Source organism: Morone saxatilis, unplaced genomic scaffold, assembly GCF_004916995.1.
Source record: "Morone saxatilis isolate NCDOM2014 unplaced genomic scaffold, NCSU_SB_2.0 Contig17, whole genome shotgun sequence".
NCBI classification, from domain to species: domain Eukaryota; kingdom Metazoa; phylum Chordata; class Actinopteri; family Moronidae; genus Morone; species Morone saxatilis.
This window is the reverse complement of record NW_023339729.1, coordinates 3504404-3525336: the sequence shown is the minus strand read 5'-3', so window position 1 is coordinate 3525336 and position 20933 is coordinate 3504404. Positions and strand designations below refer to the sequence as shown.

At 40.4% G+C, this 20933-nt stretch overlaps 1 protein-coding gene across 1 annotated transcript in view; it reads left to right on the top strand.

The window, feature by feature from the left end:
* The window catches only part of rims1b (regulating synaptic membrane exocytosis 1b), a 70531-nt gene that overhangs the window by 5520 nt on the left and 44078 nt on the right, over nt 1–20933 (top strand). The window contains exons 2-4 of the mRNA XM_035660672.1: nt 15493–15706; nt 19262–19273; nt 19733–19753. Of these exons, the coding sequence (XP_035516565.1) occupies nt 15493–15706; nt 19262–19273; nt 19733–19753 (247 nt within the window). The remainder of the gene's footprint in view (nt 1–15492; nt 15707–19261; nt 19274–19732; nt 19754–20933) is intronic.

The window sequence follows — 20933 nt, the reverse complement described above, 5'->3', positions numbered from 1 at the left end:
GCCCACAACTTTACTCTTTTGATTCATTCCCACCGCTCTCATCAACCACATTTCAAAACCCTGGCTGTAATGGCTGACAGACAAAGTTAGCAAGTAGCTGGTGAACATAGCAGAGCATTTAGCAGCTAAAGAGACACATATTTTTGTCAGAAGTTAGTGGAGGCCAAAATAGAGCCAACAGAGGGTGAATATTGGACTTAATCTCTGGCCACATTCATCAGGTGGCCAGAAGCATGACTCCAGATAAATTCTAATGTTGCTCCTGTGTATAATGGACTAGTAAATATGCAATTGTTTGCTAATACATTTGCTATAGGAGCATTGCAGAGTGATAAAATGCCAGTTTCGCTTGTTGTGTGGCTAAAAAATAGGAAGGAAATGTTTTGCTGCTTTAAGCAGTGTCACTGTTTTTTGTCTTTGAATGCAGTTTGAAAGTATATATTAGATGAGTTTAGCCTAGCTTAACTCCATACTTGGAAATTAAAGGTCCAGTGTGTAACATCAGTAGGTCGTCTATTGGCAGAAATGAATATAATATTCATAGATGTGTTTTCATAAGTGTATAATCACCTGAAAATAATAAGAAGAATTGTTTTCGTTAGCTTAGAATGAGACTTTTTTTTATCTACAGAGGGAGTATGTCCTCTTCTACACAGTCCGCCATATTGAACCACCATGTTTCTACAGAAGCCCAGAACGGATCAACTAAACACTGGCTCTAGATAGAGCCTTTCACATTTTTCATGGCCACCATAGTTTCTCTTACTAAATAAATTATATTCAAATGTTTGCAATCTGCAACTTCACCACTAGATGCCACCAGATCCTATACACTGGTCCTGTGAATGTCGTTAAACTACACCAGATTGTTATAATATAATTTTACTCTTGTAGAGGGATCAGGTGCATACTAAATTGAAATGTTGATGTCACTAATGTGCCAATACAATAGAATTAAAAATTTGGGTCAATTAATGTTAAAGGCTTATCTAAAAGATAAATGGTTTAGGTGGAATTCTACAGGCAGTAAATCACAACTTTTTTTCTGCTTAAATTAAATTGGCTGAAACAATCAGGCATGTTACATTTGCCCACACCCTAATCAGTAACGTTACATTAGGTGCTTTTCATCATCCATTATCACTGATTATGGTGTGGCCAGGAATGTACCATCCTTTTAGGTTTTTAGCCACATAGAACAGTGCAGCTGCATTTTTTGTTTATTTGATTCATTGTTGGACTCTTTAAACACAGAACCACCATTCTTTGGACCTTAGCTGAACTGAACTGAGTTGACATTGACAGTCTAATTTTCTTTGTGAAAGAAAAGCAATTGCATTAGCAATTTCTCAAAAATGGAGCACTTGTTGTACATAGCCCTTACTTGGATATATTTACTGTATATAATGACATGGTGCATGCAACTTCATGTTCAACACAGCACAACAACCTCCAGTCAACATTGTATTCTCTTAAATACCTTCACTGCTTTTACCCCTCTGCTCTAACATACTGTATGTGTTTGTTTTTATTTAGTAGATGAACATGTCATCTAAAAACAAGGTTCAACTTTATTCTGCATATAACTAGTCGACCCAACTAAATTTAGGCTGTTTAGGTAGACCCACACCTCAAAGCTTAAAGCTTTTGTCATATGTTAAAAAATAAACTTCTGACTGATGTAGAATGAAAAACTATGTACATGAGTTTTAATTCACTTAAAAATTACATTTCACTCAAAATATTATTAATGCTTCTTACTGTTGTAGCAGACATGCTTTTACCAGTCTCTAACTGTCTATTGTATCCTGTAAGCCTGTTTTATACATTGATCCTTGATAATATCACTGACTGACTCTTTATATGATTTCTATCCTGTTTAAAACAGATATCCTTCTTCTTGCTAAAGTTTCAACTGGTTTTACAGCTGAAAACATTAGCAGCTAGCATTATGTCAAGTTACCAAATTCTGTCTCCAGAGTACAAAAAAAAGGAAAGATTCCCACTAAACCCAATTTGGTATCTTTCAGCTGAGATAAAAAGAAACATTTTCCCGAGCAGACTTAAGAGTTTCAAGGTTTCTGCGAGAAAAATGTTAATGTTGAATTATGGATCAGGTCTGAAAATAGCACGCACTTGGAAGCGGTTCCTGAAATATTTAAATATTCAGTTCACTGGCTGCTGTTGATGTTCTGAACCTTTTTTTTTTTCTTGTTAACCTGTTTCAGTTTTGGCCCACTGTTGAATTCCACTAATTACAGTGTGAAATGTTTGTACTGTGTCCATGTGTATGTGTGTGTGTACATGCAAGTGTATGTATTTGATGTTCTTTTTTAATGTAAATGAGAAAGCAATGTTTATTTCTATTTTACATATCTGAACACATGCATTCATGTTTACACACACACACACACACACACACACACTCTTTCTCACATTAACATTATGCTCGCAAGCTCAAAATCCTCACACACTTCACACACACAGCATCTATACAGTATGTGTACTGCAGCACACAAACTGCACCACTAACCCAGATGGTGTTGCTGTTTTCTCGGCCTGTGGATGAAAGCTTGCAGAAGGAAAGTACGTTCTTGCACAGACAGAATGCCTTTGTCACTGTACAGTTTGTCCTGTTGCTTTGCAGCCAGCCTCCACTCTTTCTCCAGACAACTGGAGAGAGCGTGAATCCATGTGCTGCACGTGTGTGTGTGTATTCAGAGTGTGCTGGATTGGATCTTCACACTTTGCTCTTAATTAAAAGAACTCAGAGGCAGTCGGGTGTGTCTGCAACACCTGGAGGAACGGAAGCCAGTGGGGGGCACTGGGGCGGGGGTGGTTACAACGTCTGTGTGTGTGTGTCTACATGATTTTGCGCTTGTGTTTATGCAACATCAGTGTGTGCGTGTTCTTGTGAGTTTGTCTACACATCTGTCATCTCTGCTGCATGTCTCAAAAAGCTGCGTCTTGTGTTTGTGTCTCAGTTTTTCATTGTCACCACAAAAAAAAAACATAAAACACACTCACCCATGCGCTTTTGCGTATACCTCAGCATGCATGTGCACCTGTGTGTGTGAGTGTGTATGTTTGCATGCATGTGTGTGGGTTTGAAAGGCAGAAGTCTCAGCACCCATGAAAGTAAAGGCTTTTTAACAAGCACCTCTTTTTTTGCACTAGCCTGAAAAAATAATTATTCGCAGTCTTCATCTGTTTTGATCTCAGTCTTGATCTTGGTCTCTTTTAAAAGGTAGCGCTTTGGAGTACACTGTCAAAAAGTGATACTAAAATTTACAGAGGCACAAAATTAGTTAATTTTTTTTTTACATTCTGCTGTTCTGTGTTGTGCTTTCGAACAGTGTGTATTTTGTTGTGGTTTAGTGAGCATTCAACTGGATGCAATTTGACATAAGGTACCAAACCACCAACAAGCTGTTTTTGAATCCCACATCTGTACAGTGTTGTGGTCATTTCATGCTTTAGGACAGTATAAGAAATAGCCACTATTCGTGTACTGTTGTTCTGGGGCTCCTTAGTTTAAATTAAGTGCAATCTTAATGTTTTAGCATACAATTATATTTTAGACACAACCCTATCAGAAAAGAACGCTGATGTTGGACCACTGAATGATCCCATTCAGTGACAGTGGTTTTAAACATCAAATTCCAGCATAAGTTAAACTTACTTCCGTCTACAATATGGTTATGTGATACACACCCATTCACCACCCTTTCCATTTTATGCTTTGTTATATAAAGAGCACTCTCTTTCCTGCATTGGCATTGGACACTGGAGATTGTCTTCCAGTATGATCATAGTTCTCAGAAGCTGTTTAGTCTGCTGGTTCCCAAACATTTATAAACCATGGCAGCACCCCATACTGACATTTTAGAAACAATTTAAACATTTTACATTTTAAAGAAATTGTATTTCCAGTATGTCTGGTATGCACAGAATCAAGACCTCTACCTCATCAAGCAAGACCTTATCGCCCAACATCAGCGTATTTTCTATTTTCTATTTTATTATTTTATTATTTTCTAAAAATATTTATGTGAACATGTCCTCAAGCCTCTGGGCTATCTTGTGTATATTTGGGAACCAGCCTTGTGTCTGTGTGTTGATACAGCTGGGCTGATTTGAGATCAGGTTAATCATTCGCTACAGTGGCACAGACATAGGGGACAAAATGTGACAGAGAACCAGGACGTGGCCTTACGCTCACACTCACAGAGGAATGAGAAGAGATGGTGGGACTCTGAGTGAGTGTGCTGAGAGACCTGAGTGAGCGTCAGTGAGTAGCCTCTTTAGTGCTCCCAGACCTCCCCTGCATTAATGTTTAATGAGAATGCATTCTACTTGGGCTGACCAGGCTCTCTACATCTCTCTGCCTCTCTCCTTCCATCTCTGTCTGTGTTTGTGGTCAGAGGAAGTGATGGGATTATATCATGAGCGGCCACACACAGAGTTGTATGGGACTCAAATTTGTACCCTCCGGTAACACCAGCCACCGCTCAGAAAGAGTCTCTGTATGCTTACTCAAATATCTTTAAATGTTAAATAATTGTGAAATTAACAACAATAGTTGTGTGTGTGTCTGTGTGTGTGTATATGTGGACTGTAATGTAACTGCTGCTTTAAGCATACCATATTTGCCCACCACAGCTCCCTCAGAAGGACCAATACAAACAGTGCCAGGCTGTTTGGAATCCTCAAATAGAAAAGCCCCAAAATACTAAAAAAATAAAGATTCTTTGCAATTCAATCAAGGTTTATATACAACATACTATATACATACATGATATGTATAGTATGTTGTAAAGAAACCATATATGTAACCATATTTATCCATTTATTTGAAGGTACTGAGCAGCTTTCATCTTTTTGATGGAGACAATATAGCATTAGCATCTGACAATTATTGTTTCAGCTAACATATTCAAGTAAAAACCAAGAGTTCAATGTATTATTAGATTTAATATATTTAAAAGTAACTGAACAGTAGGCTGAAGTGCAGTGTTTTGCTGCACCCGTGGGTGTCACAACATCACTGATGGGTGTGGTCAGCCTTGTGCTCTACTGCACTGGTTCCCAACCTGGGGATCCCAACCTCCACTATGGGTCTCTAATAGAGCTGTGTATTAGCAAGAATCTGGTGATACAATGTGTATCATGTTACAGGAGTTAGGATTATATACATTGCGATATTGTATGCAAGGCAATATATCGCAATTTGAAAAGAAAAATCTAGTTTTAGGGAAACTGTTATAATAAATAGAACACACCACCATTCAAAAATAGAATAGAATAGAAGATAGAATCGGAGTAATTCAGTATTTCATTAATTTCTGTGACGAAAAGTAAATGAAAATAATATTTTTAAAACTTTTTTTTTTTTTATCTCAGAGCAAAACGACACAATGAAGACCTGAACACTAGTTATATTCACAGTGCACCTTATCCAGCATTAGAAAAGTTCAAACAATCAAAGAGCTAATAGAACAATTAGAAAAAAAACACTGAATCTGTCAAAAAAAATGCCACAGTCACAGTATACAGACACAGCTGTAAATATGTACAACTAAAATTAAATGATCATAATGATACCTTAATACAATACTTTAAAAAAAATATTTTCTGTCCCTGTATTACAGTGTTTCAAACAATGAGGAGGCGACACGACCCAGCAGCACAGAGTAAAGTGTTTCAGTTATGGTTGATGGGCTCAACCTGGAGCTTGGTGCCCTGATCTGAATCAGATACAATTAAATTAAGTAAACAACTACAAACTGCATTTATATAGATGTTTTCTCAGCATGCTGAAGTCCGCAGTGCCACCATGTCTTTACACCTCTCCTGCAGAAATTCTGCTCTATACTGCTCAAGCACCACATTTTGGACATAAATAAACCACAATGCCAGCAGTGGATCTTGCGCATCAGTCTAACACAAATATACTTATTTTTATTTATAGCTCACTATGTGTGGAGGTGTGTGTGGCCCACACAAAATTAAGCGAATAATAAGAGGGAGGGGGGCTGACAGAGGAGAGCGCTGCTAGCCGAGGCTGCTGGGATAGAATGAGGGGATTAGAGGTCATCCACAATTACTCCACAACTACTCCACCAACTCGAGTCGTGGCTTATACGTCACCCAGCTGGCTGTGTGAGGTCAGAGGCTTTGTGTGCTCCAAGTGATTGTGTCTCAGAATTTAAGAGAGAAAGACAGAGAGCGGAGGACAGAGCAAAGTAAATGTATACACACTGTGATGTGGAAGAGAACATTGTTATCAATTACATGGCCTTGACAGAGTGGAATCCAATATACAGCATTCACGATATAAGCTATGAGTGAGGTATGAGTGGAAAAGGAATAAAGAAAATGGAGGAAGAGTTAGAGGGATATAAATGGAAAAGAGGGAAAGAAAAAAATGAAGGATGAGGGGGAGAAAGATTGAGTGATGGACACACGCAGATATGCACACAAATGCATGCATATGCATTACAAATGCATATGCATGCTTTTGAAATCCACCTTCATTTTTTTATAATTCCACTCAAGATCCACCCTTTGTAAAGATATTAAGTATGCCATGCTGAATTCCACGGTGCACAATGACAGTGACAGTTTGTTTTGAGCTAAATGCTAACATGCTCACCAGGATAATTACAAGAGGCTAATGTTTATCAGCTAATGCTTATTTTTAAATGATCTTATTACGGTTAATTGTGAGATGTGAGGAGAAAGAGGCTCAATTCAATATCGGCCCCTGTACATAAGTTAATTTACGTAACATACTTAAGTTACGCCAGGTATATAACATAATTTGCAATTCTTTCCTAAACCTACGTAGTAACGTAAGCCTAACCAAACAGATTTAGCTTTTTTGGGATAGTTGTGGCCTAAAATGCCTGATTTCACAAACAGCCTTTCTAGAAAATTGTTATGGGTGCAAAAATAGTTGCTTAGTTTTTGTATAATTCATTAAAAATCTTAAATCGTTTGGAGGGTAAATGTGAGACGTTTGCGTGGCATGTCTGCATCTTCAACATTAGAAACAAGGAAGTGAGGTTGGTTTCAGCGTTTTGTGTAGGAAACTGTAATGATTGGTTGAATTTACAGTAAAGTTGCGATGATTGTTGGTGGGGATTGGCTGATTGCAGCTTCCTGGAGCGACTGCAGTTCTGTGTAGCTACTTCATTAAATATCAATGTCTATTGTTACATTTTCCCTACACTGGTCTAACATGGTGGATTTAGATATACTCACGGAATAGTCAAGTGAAACTAAAATGCAAAAACATTAGTCAACATATTACGATCAAAGAAAGATCTAAGCATACTATATGTTGTATATGCATTTGTTTTTTGGATTAGGAATAAGGGATTGGTATGGGGAAGTCTAGATTCTTCATGACTGTTGCTCCCTAAAGCTGTGTATTAAACCAGCAGGTCTATGTGACTACAGCAGTCGGTGTAGATGTGGCTGTTACATTGGATCCTGGAAAGAATGACAGCTGGGAATCAAACCCCATCAAGCCAGGGAGGATTGAGCAGATTGTTTGAGAAATTGCTGCCCTATAGATAGATACACACACTGGCCATCTGGGTGCTTTATTTCTGCTAGCATTATGACGTTAGTACCATTTTATAGCCTTTTGACAGTGGAGGGAGCCGAATGTGTAAAAGTCAACGTGAATAACATCATGGCAGGCAAACAACAAGACAAAGAAGATGTTTGCCTTTGGTTAAGCACCCATCTGTTGCTGTTCTCTTTCCCCTTCCCTTACTTCTTTCTCCTTTTATCACTTTCACTCCAGCAGAACTGTGACGATTCTTTAGGTTTTCTTTTTTACACATAACTTCATGCTTTGTTTCCAATAAATTACTAATGTTCCTGCTTTTATAAACAGATTACTGGTGTTCCTGAACAGATCTGTCTATTCTTTTCCTTTTCTCATCCTCTTCTTCCTCCCCTTCCTCTTTCCATCATCCTGTCTCCATCCACTTTCCATCATCCACTCCTCTTCTCGAGTGGTATTTATAGAGTGGCTCCGGATGCATCGGCTTCTCTCCTCCGCTGGTCTCTGGCCCACGCTTGTTTCCGTCTTGGCTCTCTTTGTTCATCCTTTTGCTTTTTCACTTGTTCTCCTTCCACCTCCTCCTCCCCCTCCTCCCCCACCTCCCTGTAGACTGCCGTTTGTCTATCCATCTCTTTCTGAGATGGGAAGACTTCTGGGATTGTGTATATACACTCCTCACCTGTTCTTCCTGTCTTCCTGTTTCCTTTTTTTACTTCACTGTGTCTTCTCCCTGTCTGTGTCTGCTCCCTTTCATTTACCTCTTCTGATCACTCCGCATCCACCCCGACTTCTCCTTTCCTTGCCTCCTCACAGCGTGTGTCAACATGTCTGTCCTCTTCCCAGTCTCTAGCTCCATCAGAAGCAGAGATGTTTTTTCTTCAACACCCTCAATTGTGCTGTCATGGAGTGCTGGGACGACTGATCCAGCATGCTTGTATTGTTCTTTTAAAAGCTCCAAACCTCTGAAATGTCCATTGACTGTTTGCTAAGTCCCGCCCCTGAACAGCAGTTTTCCAATTATAGAAAACCTATGGCATGGGCCACAGGTCTGTCAAACTTAGGATTTCTCCACATCAAAATTGCATGTAGGCTTTGAGTGAGTGCAGTGAATGAGTGCTGCAGAAAGGGGTCCTAAAACCAAGTGTGAACCTATCGTGACATCACCCATTGGTTTGTGGAGTACCGTTTTAAACCCACGCAGTTTCAACTTGTCTGTAGCAGGAAACAATAGTGGCTCGCCTGGTCACACACCATCTTGTATTACAGCTAAACAGTACACTGAAATATGTGCTATACGTACTCACTGAGAATGACTTGTTAATCACAAGGTAGCCACGCCCCAAAAGCATACCCTGCTTTATCATCTAATTGACTCTAAATGGGACTATAATTGACTAAATGAACATCATATTGTATGGAAGAAGATGTGAAACTAGAGACTGAAACCATAAACCATCGGAACCTAAAAAAAATAGTCCCAGGTTCACCTGCAGAAATCCCTGCAGCACTGTAAGGCTTTAATAGGAGGAGTGCTTGGTATCGTTAGTCCTCATCCTTAAATCCTGACTTGTATAAGTGAAGAAAGTAAAAATTTTAACATACTGTTTTTGCTAACACTTTATTATAATACAAAGGACAGTTAACAATCAGCTGGTGAGGACGCTGACTTTTCAGGGACATCTATTTCTATTTGTAAAAAGAATCATTAAAAAGTCAGCTTGCGATGCATTTTCAACCCACTCACAGAGTTTGAGCATTAGCATTAACTTTTGCTAGCAAGCTACAGCTGGTAAAATTGGTTAGCAACAAATCCACAAGTGTGCTTATGTTTACTTCTGTGTAAAATTGAAGATGCATTTGTTTCAAAATGTGAATTGTGAGTATGACACTGATGGCTAGGCTACAGGCAAAGCAACATTAGCCAAGGCGGCAGGGCATAGTGAACACTTACTGCTGCCCTTTGCCAAGGGCCAAAGCACACACACTGCTTCTTCCCTAATATTTTGTGTCTCATCCAACTGAGAAAGACTCTTCTGCAAGGCGTCACCAGGAATCAGCTGATGAGACAGAAATAGTACTTCTCTACACACACACACACACACACACACACACAAACACACAGCTTTCCCCTCCCCATCCTTGGGCAATGTATTCATAGCGGTGCTAATTAACAACTCCACACCAGCGACTGGTGAAGAGAGTGGAGACACAAGAGGGAGAGATAAAGAGAACAAGAGAGAGAAAGGGAGAAAGAGGGAGGGAGTCCTTGGGTGTACTGAGCTAAATATGTGAGGCCCTAGGCGAAGGCAAACCCATACATGTGTATATGTGGGTTTTCTGTCTGTGTCATTGTTTATATTTGCCTATGTGTGTGTGTGTGTGTGTGTGTGTGTGTGTGTAACTATGTTCATGTGTGGTCATTTTCACACTTATTTTGACAAGGCCAAAGCTGGGCTAACCCACATCTGGCTCTCTGGCTGTCCCTGCTGGCCGATAGTGTTGACCTAGACAGAGGAGACAGCCACAGTTCAGCCAGTTCACACCACTTGGACCCCCTTGGTCACTGTCTGCCAGGGCCACATGCTTACAGTGTCAGATAGTAACACTTATAGTAGTGTGAATAGGTTACTTTCAGTAATAAGTAGTGTACTGTAACGGATATATTTGTGTGTGTAGTGAAAACACTGGTCCTGGTCAGGAAATGTGAGCTGGAGGCTCAAGAATGTGAGAGTGTGACCAACTTCTGCTAAGAGACACCAAAATTGTTTTATTTTATTTTTTATCTTTATCTAGATCACAGCTGGTACATCCAGAAATCCCCTGGGTTTGAGTTGGGTGTATGTATGTCATTTTTGAGTTGTGCTCAGTTAGCCAGGTTATCTGAGCAGCTAGCTTAGCGGTTAGCTTAGGTTAGTGGTTGACACATAGGCCTCCCACAGACGGCAGCTAATAAAGTCACGATAAGTTGTTTTCTGTGTTATGGTGTTTTATGTTATACAGAAGACACAATCCAGTTACTGCTTGTATTGAGTAATTTAATGCCATTTCTAATGAATTTTAATGAATAAGATAACTTTTTAATGGTAGCCATTTTGACTTGTCATAGCAGGTCAAACACAGGTGTGATTAAAGCTGCATTAATTGATTTCGGGCCACTTGGGGACAGCCGTACACTTTCATATACATCCAGCAGATATTGAGGAACATTAGCATTTGCTGGAGCTGTGTTTAGACCCACTAAGTTAATGTAACTTTCACTTTCCTTCTAGTTCAAAACCAACTCTTGAGAAAAATATCTGTCTCTTCAGTCATTAAATACTCAAATATGTAGTTGCTAACTTTGTCTGTCTGCTGCTTGGTGCTGAGCAGGCAGTGTACAGTGGGTTTATCAGAGCTTTATCACTGAAAACAGTTGCCTGTGAGGGTAATGGCCGCTGCGTTGCAGACTGGAAACCCAATGCAATGAGCTAAAAGAGGCTTAAAGCCGACGTATAGAGATACAGATACAGAGCTCAGTGATCATTTCCTGCAGGCTTGTCACTATGAGCAACTCCTTTTAACTTTACACATAGTAATTTCAGTGTTTATAAAAACATTGGCATATATTGGTAAGTTTAAGTTTAAGTAGCGTATATGTGGTGTGGTACTGTATGGCAATACCATATCATCGTGTCCATTTGTTCACTGCCTGTCCTGTATGTCTGTGATGTGTGTAGTTGTAGTATGGCCTATGTAGTTCATCTCTCAGGGCTGGTTTGCGCACACACTAATGTACTATACATCCAGGAGGGATGAAAGTTGGCACAACATGATTCAGATGTTAAAAAAATATGTGTTAATTTGGGGAGAAAACAAATATTACAAAATGGACATTAGTAGGAGTTTCTCTTTGCAAGTCTGCTTTTGAGTGAAATCGACTGAAGAAAGGGTCTCTCTGCTCTACTAAAATATTGTAGCACTTTTCAGCACCTGGGATCCCAGGCATGGTGGCTGACCCCCAGGGAGGCAGCAGGCTCAGGCCTGTAATCCATAAACACACAGTAGAGTGAACACAGAGAGCTTGTCCTTTCTGAGAGGACGTCTTTTTTTACTTCTGTGTCTTCACAGAGTGATTGCTTTTCCATCCGTATGGTCGGGGTCATTCGTGTATCCCCTGCTGAGTCAAAGTTAAGATTACCATAAAGGTAGTGTTCATGATGTGCATTTAGGTGGAAATTACAATGTAAATGGGAACTGTGTGCTGACTCAGTGAACATCAATCTGGACTGTCACATTGTCTATTAATAGGGTGTGAATTTTAAATATGGGACCTGTCTGTTGGGTGAATACTGCAGTTGTATAATGTGTATTGTGTTCGCTTTCCATTTGAGGACAAATTTCACTGAATATTGTTGGTATTTATGGAATCTACCTCTCATAGTGTGTCAGTCTGCCATTTTATCTTTGCACTTGTTTGTGAGAGCAGGTTCCCATCACACAGTCACTGTGCAGCTCTGTCAGTTACCAAACTAGGAGAAAAATATTTAGTTTTAGCCTTTGTCTGTGGGTCTGAAGTAAGAAGTGCAGGTTCAGATGAAATCGTTGTGATTTAAAGCTGCGTTAATCAACAGCACTTCATCAAATGAGTGTATAATGTGGAAGGGGTCACTCTTTGAAATTTATCCATGGAGAATTGTCTCCAGCTCGTTGTGCTGGCCTCAAGTGAGCAACACATCAATAAAAGAACCAATGTGTATGATTTAGTGGCATCTGGCTGTGTAGTTGCTGATTGCTCTCCTGTTCCAAGCATGTAGGATGTAAGCATGCATATAGCATCTAGAGCCGGTGTTTTGGTGGTCGGTTCTGGGCTACTGTAGAAATATGGTGGTTTAGCATAGTGGACTCCGTAGAAGAAGACACAACGATTGTTATATTCAGGTGATTATACACTAATTAAAAAAATACCTATGAATATTATATTTCATTTCCAATTGCCAATAGATCCTTCTAAATGTTACACACTGGACCTTTAAGACAGATTTAAAGCCACAATAAGTTTACATATTGTTAGCTGAGAGTGGTGGGAAGAAAGGACAATTGACAAAAAAAGTATCCAGAAATCCAGATATATAAGATAATAGTAATATCTAATGTTATGGGGGTCCAGATTTCACTGAACAGGACTAACTTTTTAACATTTAAGAGATATTTTTGTCTTCTGTCATTTCCTGTGGACGGGAAATTGTGCAGACCTGACCTTAGAAGTTCCCCAGGCTATAATCCAGAGATTGTCAGCAAGAGGTGATGAGCCTGTCCTCACTGCTGCAGAGCTCCTTTGTGATTTAGACTGAGAACACAGGGTTATTTTTACATTAAAAAGTGGCCTCGTCCAGCTTTAACAGTGTGTGTCTGCTGAATGCGTGGAAGTGGCAGAAAAGACTGATGAAAATGTGGCTCTAAGAACAGGAACAGCTGGTGCACTGACACCCGCTGACACCCAGCGTTTGACGCCACCAAGTTACCATGACAACCGGCTGTGCACCCTCTGTTTCTGACAGCTGTTCCCATGGTGCCTGGGCTTAGCTCAGCCCCTGTACTCCCATTGGCACGATAGATAGCTTCTTGGGGTCAGAGGTCACGTTTATGACGTTGCTGCCGTGGCGGTGTCATGTTGTTTTTCCATTTGAATTACGTACAGATCAGTTTAGCTGAGGTTTGTGTCAACTCCAGCGTCCATTTATCATTGTTTATGACTATAAGCTAAATCAGAGCCTACTTGGAACAGTTTTGTGAAAACATGCATGTGCAATTCAAATTTCTACATCTCTTGAGTATATTTGAATGTGTAGACACTTGAAACCTTTATGTGTGTTATCTGTTCAGAGCCCTGTCTTCTACAGTCAAGCACAGCCAAAACTTGTGACAGATAGAGATCAGAATGGGTGTAATGGTATAAAACGGAGGTACAGTGATGATCTTCATTATGTTAACTTATCTGAGTCAACTTTTAAGTGCCCTGGCTCTGCATTATATATGGCACAGATGCTTTGATGTTGAGCCCCCAGGTTATTATGGCAAGCTGTAAAGTCACTTTCAGGCATTACAAAACCCTAGCATTGGAACTTAAACGCAACACGCCAAATATTTGAGATAAATGCATATAAGACTTGATAATATTAAAAATATCAGCCTAAAGGTGGGCAGGCTGTGTGTTACAGAAGATGTTTCGTTATCTAAGCTTGACGTCAGTGTGTGTATTTTTCCAGGAAATATTCCTCACAATAACATATTTTTTTCACATTTCATTCAACATTCCGCGTCACAAAAACGCTATCTCTGCTCCAGCCATTCCCTGTCAGCTGATTGGCCAAATGTGTCCCAGCAGTCCGCCAGTCTCCTCCCTGTTCCAGCTCTGTATGGTGGCAGTCTGCTGTCTCTACTCTAGCACTAGCCAGACACAGCCAGAAAGGCACTAGTGAGGGGGAATGTACAACTGGCTTCAGTCAGCTCATTTCCTGGACTTATGAAAGATTTTTCATTAAGGTTTCGTTTAGACAGCTAAGACGGCTATCCTGTGAAGACACAGCATCGTTCCTGGACTTTGGATGGGTCATGGTGGAGGACTGTTATCACTTTGATTTTTTCTACCACAAAAAGCGGCTGACAACAGGTCAGGTGTTATGTTCTCTACCTGTTTCCCACCCAGCAGCTGAGTACTACAGTCGGGAGGCCATGTCTGCTTTTAACAGACCCAGGTGATCCACTTTATCATCAGTGTAAATACCTTTGGGTTGTTGGGGCAGCAGTAGCTCAGTCTGTTGGTGCTTGGATTGGGAAACAGACGGTGGTGGGTTCCAGCATGGAACATGGTATGGGTAGCTGGAGAGGCGTCAGTTCACCTCCTAAGCACTGTTGAGGTGCTCTCGAGCAAAGGCACTGAATGGTACCTCCAATCCTTTGGAGTTGCCACTATATGGTAGTCTTTCTTTGTTTTTGGGACTGTTGCAATTTGAATGTTGCTTTGGGATCTCAGAACGTGTGATTGGCATTACTATTTTTTTGGAATTTTATAGACTTAAAAAAATGGATCAACTGCACTTATATACTTAAGAAATTGATTTTCTCGCAGATACTAACCAGTACGGCCTTCCCCTTCCAAACAACTTTCTTTTAAGGTTAACAGATTTAGTATGAACTTTACTAAAGCAAATGTGCAAAAGTGTGAATACTGCTGTTGCTATTGTCTTGATGCATTTGTTTTGACAAATAACTTGCAGACACGACTGTAAAGTCAGTGTGCTGCCAGAGACTTAACTAAAGTTTGACTGTTTCCACAAATAGGCAAATTGCCTGCAAAGCTGTGAATGAAGACATCTCCTTCCTCTCTATCTCTCTCACTCAGCAAGGTAATTAAAGTGCCTGTCTGGGTCCCCTATATGAGAGCCATGGTATGCTAATGCAGTATCCCTTTGACAGTTCTGTTGAGACAACATTGTGGGTGTTTTCACTTGGCCTGATTTGCAATTCACACTCGGGTTATTTCCATCATAGGCATCCCAGGAAGCAGGGAGGGGAAAGGCTGTGAGCCACAGAGAGCTGAGAAAACTGAAGTTTCATTTAATTGCGTGTATGATTTCTTTGAAAGGCACCTTTCAAGTGGTGCTCTAATTGCCAGTTATTTTGCTGGAACTGAAATGTTCTCAAACATGCGCATGCATAACATCGCCATTGTTTCTGTTAGATTTATTTATTTTAAAAATCATTAAGTTATTCAGAAATTCCACCATCCTTTTTTCTGTTCTTGTTTTTAGGAATGTGAGGACGTTTAGACAGGAAAATCTGTCTGAGCAGCGCTGAAGGGTAAAGTTTATCAAGTACAAAAAAGTTGTGAATGTATCACTAATGGGGAAACTTTATCCCTCCTCTCTTCTCAGAACACTGCACCAGCAGTTTGAGAGCTACAAACAGGAGGTGCGTCGCATTGGGGCGGAGACGCGGCGTCAGCAGACCCAGCTGAAGGACGACGCGCCTACCTGCGGTATCTGCCGCAAGACCAAGTTTGCCGACGGCTGCGGCCACCTCTGCTCCTACTGCCAGACCAAATTCTGCGCTCGCTGTGGAGGGCGGGTCTCTCTGCGCTCCAACAATGTGAGGAACCTGACCTCTGACCTCTGACCTCCCCCATTTTCCTTTCTCCCTGTCACACTCACCTCATTCCTGCTGTAGCTGACGTTCAGTCAGTCCTTCTGCTTCTATGTTTGTTACTGTCTTGCTTTGTTGCTTCCTAGTCACACTTTGGTGAGACCAAAGTGTATTGGACGGATGGCTTGGCATCAGTCATAGACCCTTCAAGGCTCATTTTAAGTCTGAGGCTGTGGTGTTGTGGAATGGTTATAAATTGAAGCACTGTAGCTTATTTGAACGTGATCATCTGTGTTGTCCTGTGTCCCCTGTGACTGCACTGCAGCCATCAAGCAAGCAACATGCCCAAACAAAGACCAGGTCCAGTGAGAAAAAGAGATGCAAACAGGGTAACAAGGTTCAGATAGGGCTTTCAAAGGAAAACTCACCATAATCTCACTATACCGAACACAGTTAGGTAAAAAAGTTTCTAGCAAAGGGCAGCAGCTGTAATTAGCTTGTATCAGCAACAATTACAATCGATTCCAATGGCAACCCATTTCACAGCCTAAAGTATTTCACTCCTGCAGAATTGTCCACTTCTTTGCTGCCTAGCACTATGCTCAGTTTACATCAAAAACACACATTTTTTGACCGTTGTAATACTGTATGTATACAGAGTCTATACAGCCATACAAGCGGTGCTGTGAGGCTGTAGTTATGCACAATGGAGCTAAATGCTAACATTAGCAAGCTCCATAAACCAAACATGTTTGTGCTATTTTAAGACCCGGCCATCTTCTATCCAAGCATTTTCTGGGCTCCCCTCCAACCTAAGAGAGAGGACCTCCTCCTGGTTATCTTACCTGACTGTGGGCCCTCCACCCTTGGCCTGCTGATCCCCAATCTGTTCAGGATCCGCACAGCCCAGCTGGGCCTGAGTTCACACTGGCATCACACGTATGCAGAACTCAAAGGCCAGTGAGAATAGGGGATAAAGATAGTATCCCTGTTGGTAGAGCCATTAATATTGCTTTCACAGCAGGCAGGCGATGATATGAGATGAGACTTGCATGATGTAAATCCAATCTATAAATAAAACAAATCAAGCAAACGATTTATTTGAACGTAAATTGTGTTCAAAATAACATTATAAATGTGGGCTTTTTTGAAACTTTTAATATGGAATCGAATTCCTTCCGATGATACTTTGCACCACAAATGTCAGGAGCCTAAATAATTCCAGTAAAAAAGAGGCAGATTTAATGCAGTTCACTGTTTAATTTACCCTCTTATTGATTTTTATGTGTTCATGCACAAGAGTTATGTTGACATAAAGAATCAGTTAATCAATGACTACATTTGTGTCCTGTCAAATAACTGGGTTAAGAAGATATCAGATACATCAATTCAGTATCTGGTTCCTTTACATTACATACTTTCATTGTTATCAACGTAGTGCACTGGGACGTAGTCCAATATGTAAAATTATGTCTCACATGAAATTACAATATAATAATAACAATACATATATAAATATATTTCAATATATGTTTACTTTTAGCACATAGCCTTTAACAATGTTTTTTGATAATAACTTTATTGACCAAAACAGATCAGATTTTCACTGAGCAATTTAATTCTTAAATCCTTACAAGGGATAAGAGAACACATGATGTAAATTGTCTTCCATTTCTTTTCTGTGTGTGTACAAGTGTTTCTCGGTGGTGCTTTCCTCTGTCCCGGGTCATATGGCCGGCCAAGCAGAATAACAGGGTTAGGAAAGTGTGAGCTCCGTTTTATTATATAAAAACCTTCTCCTGCCTAGAGTGTGCTCATTTACCACACATCAGCAGCACACAGTGTTCTCTTTTAGTTAGCAGTTTAGCTTTTAAAAGTGCATTTTCACAGTATAAAAATATAGTGTTTGCTGCTGTTCACCAAAATGTTGAGTATAAATGCACTGTATGTACAGCTTGCTTCATCGGATGTATCCATATGAATGAGCTACATACTGCTGGTAATGAGGAAAGACAGAACTTTTAAACTTTTGAACAAAAGAATACCTTGTCCCCATCCAAATCACACACACAAAAAAGGTAACATATCTTTTTTCTCAAAAAGGTACCAAATGTTATTCTTAAAACAGTATAATAATAACCACTTCTGTGGTACTGTGGGAATGTTTTAAAATAGCATTTGATACCTTAAATGTTTCTTTAGAACATTACCAGTACAGTACCAGAGAAAGTACCAAACATAATTTTGAAAAAGTACCATGTAGCATACATGGGGAGCAAGTAAGACTTTGAGCTTGTTCAGAAAAAATAAAATGCTGCGATAAGTCCATTAAAAATTAATTTCCAGTCATATGTTCAGAGAGATCAAAAAGCAGTTCTTCTTTTCATGGTGTAACAACTACAGCTTCAAAACCTACACATTCACAAACATGTATGTCTCATGGAGTTTTTCACAGGTTTACAAAGGGCATGCAACTACAGGCTTTGAAATTTCTGAACACCATTTCACAATCTTACTGATTCTTATTTGAGTCTGTTAAACAGACAGAACTCAGAGGAAAGCCTTTCTGAAAATAGTTTAGAACTAAAACATTTGCACTACAGGGGCTCTGTGGAACTGAGTATATCAGTCTATAAACTCTTATTTGCCTCTGAGCAGCTCACTGTAATAATTCATCAGTTGCTAATGACAGAGCTGTGTAGTGCTGCCCTGTGCCCTGCAGAAGGCATCACAGCAACATGCTGTGCAAATGCCATCCAAACACTGATTAGGCCACAAAGCTTTGCCCCTGCTTGACATTATAATAGACATACAGTGTAATTAAAGAGGGATTAGCAACCCTAGATGTATTAATTTATCACACTGTATTTACATTTATTTACAGGATTCATTACATAACAGTTAACATAAAAAAAATAAGAGTCACAACTTCTTTGAACTAATTAGCTTCTATCCTGAGGCCAAAACAAAGATGATTAACTTTAATACTAATGATCATTCCAAATCTTTTTAATTGGCCCTTTTACTGACAATGAAGTGCTTTTTTTATGACTTAAGCCACAAAGATTAAAATATTTGAAAATGAACAGACCTGGACAGATTTGTATGGCAGTGAATAGATAGGGTTGTGGAAGATTGTGCTCCATGTTGCTTCTCGTGTCCCAGTTTCCCAGAGGAGCTGTGACACATCTTGATGTTGACCTCTATCATACCAAGGTCACGCCAAGCTGGGTCATGCATGTCGCTGCCGCCTAACATGTCAGTGGTCACATACATTCACATACTGCCCCCCCCCCCCCACCGCCTCGCACTCTGTCACTGAATATGAAGTGTGTGTATCAATTCTGCAGAATGTAATTAACAAATGTTTGCACCACGTCCTCTTTTCCCCTTTTGCTCCTTTGTTTTTTCCCTCTCCTCACCAACAATCTGTCCAATATCCCATTTCACAAATTCACATCTTTTATGTTCTTAAATTTTTTCTCTCCTTTCTTCTTTTGCTCCACTTCCGCCCTCACTTTTCTCAATTCCTCACTGCTACCTGGACTGCATGCCACAAAGGAGGACAAAGTGGTTAGCATCTTTTTTGTGTTTCTCTCTGTGCTGTGAATGTGATGTTTGTGCCACCTTAAAGGTATAAAACGCTGGCTGTGTTCAAATCTGGAGCTGAGATTTCTCCTGCCCGTTTACAGCATGTTAACTTCTACCCTGGAAAGGGGATGCCAAAATATTGGCAAGTTTAGTTTCTCCCATGTTAGCCAGACCTGTACTGTTCCAGCTGAAAGCAACAACTGCAGATGCAAGAGAGTGAGCTATCGGATTGGAACGGAGCCAGTGTGTGTACAAATCCACTTATGGATTACTGACTTAACTGAACAGAGGGAGTCCCTGATAGTTCACACTTTTTTGTTAACTTTGATTTCCCCGAGCATTTACTGTACTGTGTGGGGTGGAGCCACCTGGAACTATTGTGTCTCCAGTGTAAACCCTGACTAACTCTGTGTCCATTGTCTGTCTCCTCCCCTTGCAAAGTGTCTCATAGTGAAGGACAGGGTAAGGCTTGCTGGGTGATGGATTTTGCTGCATGGGTCACCACTATTGTCTCCCCCTTCGCACTTGGGTCTGTGCTCATTCACAGTATCAGAAGAGGAATTCCGACCCACTATCAGTTCTTGCCTCACAGATCATTGTGGTTAAGCGGTCCCAGGGCAGCTGGCTGGTGATCCTGCATCAGTAACTCTAATTCTGAGAATGAATGCAGACCCTGAAAGTCAACTGGCGGGCAGAGTGAGCATGAGCCATAATATAGGCTGTTGTCAGGGGCGTCTGACCCCACTGACCCATCCTTACCCCTCTTCCTATGGCTGTAGGCATGGCTGTGCTAAAAGGGGGCAAATGGATACTGGATAAAAAAATCCTTGACAAAAATGGGGAAGGGGAGATTGGCGTTTCAGCTGGCATGCATATGAGAAAGCACTCTACCCTACAGACTTTTATCTGAATGCACAACAAATGCACACTCATGCCTGTGCATGCTTTCCCTGCCTGTGTGTTTGAGACCAGACCAGCCTTGCCATGGGGAGACGGGAGGGGCCCAGGTATATGTTCCACTTTGTCCACTTCCCCTTAATGCTTGGTTACTGCAAAATGTCAAACAAACAAGTGTTGTTACTGCTGAGCCCTCTCAAAGTCACAAATGATGAGGAGAATGGCAGTTGAGTATAGTTTGGGATGTCACAGAGCGCTTGAATAGTCAGAGAGAGGATTCATTGTTTGACAGGGATTATGCTTCAAGGTAAGGCAGCAAAGGAGGCCGAATAGCAAAGTGAAAAGATGTGCTGCTCATGGTATACATCTGTAATCTAGTAACTGCTCACTTCTCTCATTGATCACTCTATTAGATTAAAATCCAAATATCAAGATGACCCGGGCTTAACTCAAATATGACTTAAGCTAACAAACAACCAATTATACTGGTAGAATTGGTTGTTTGTTAGCTAAACCCTGACATCTAACTGAGATTGTCCAATCATAGTTTAGCAACCGTAAATAGGCATTGTAGACCTGTCAAGCTTTGGATTACTCTACATGTTGAAGTTGTGTGCCTGGGCCTGTAGTAGGAGTGGTACTTTATTTTTTAAGGGTCTTTTTTAGCCTTTAGTGTTAGTCCCCCTCCAGTCAAAAATGTAGTTTTTTTGTTCCAGAATGAGGTATGTGCAGAGTTTGACACTAG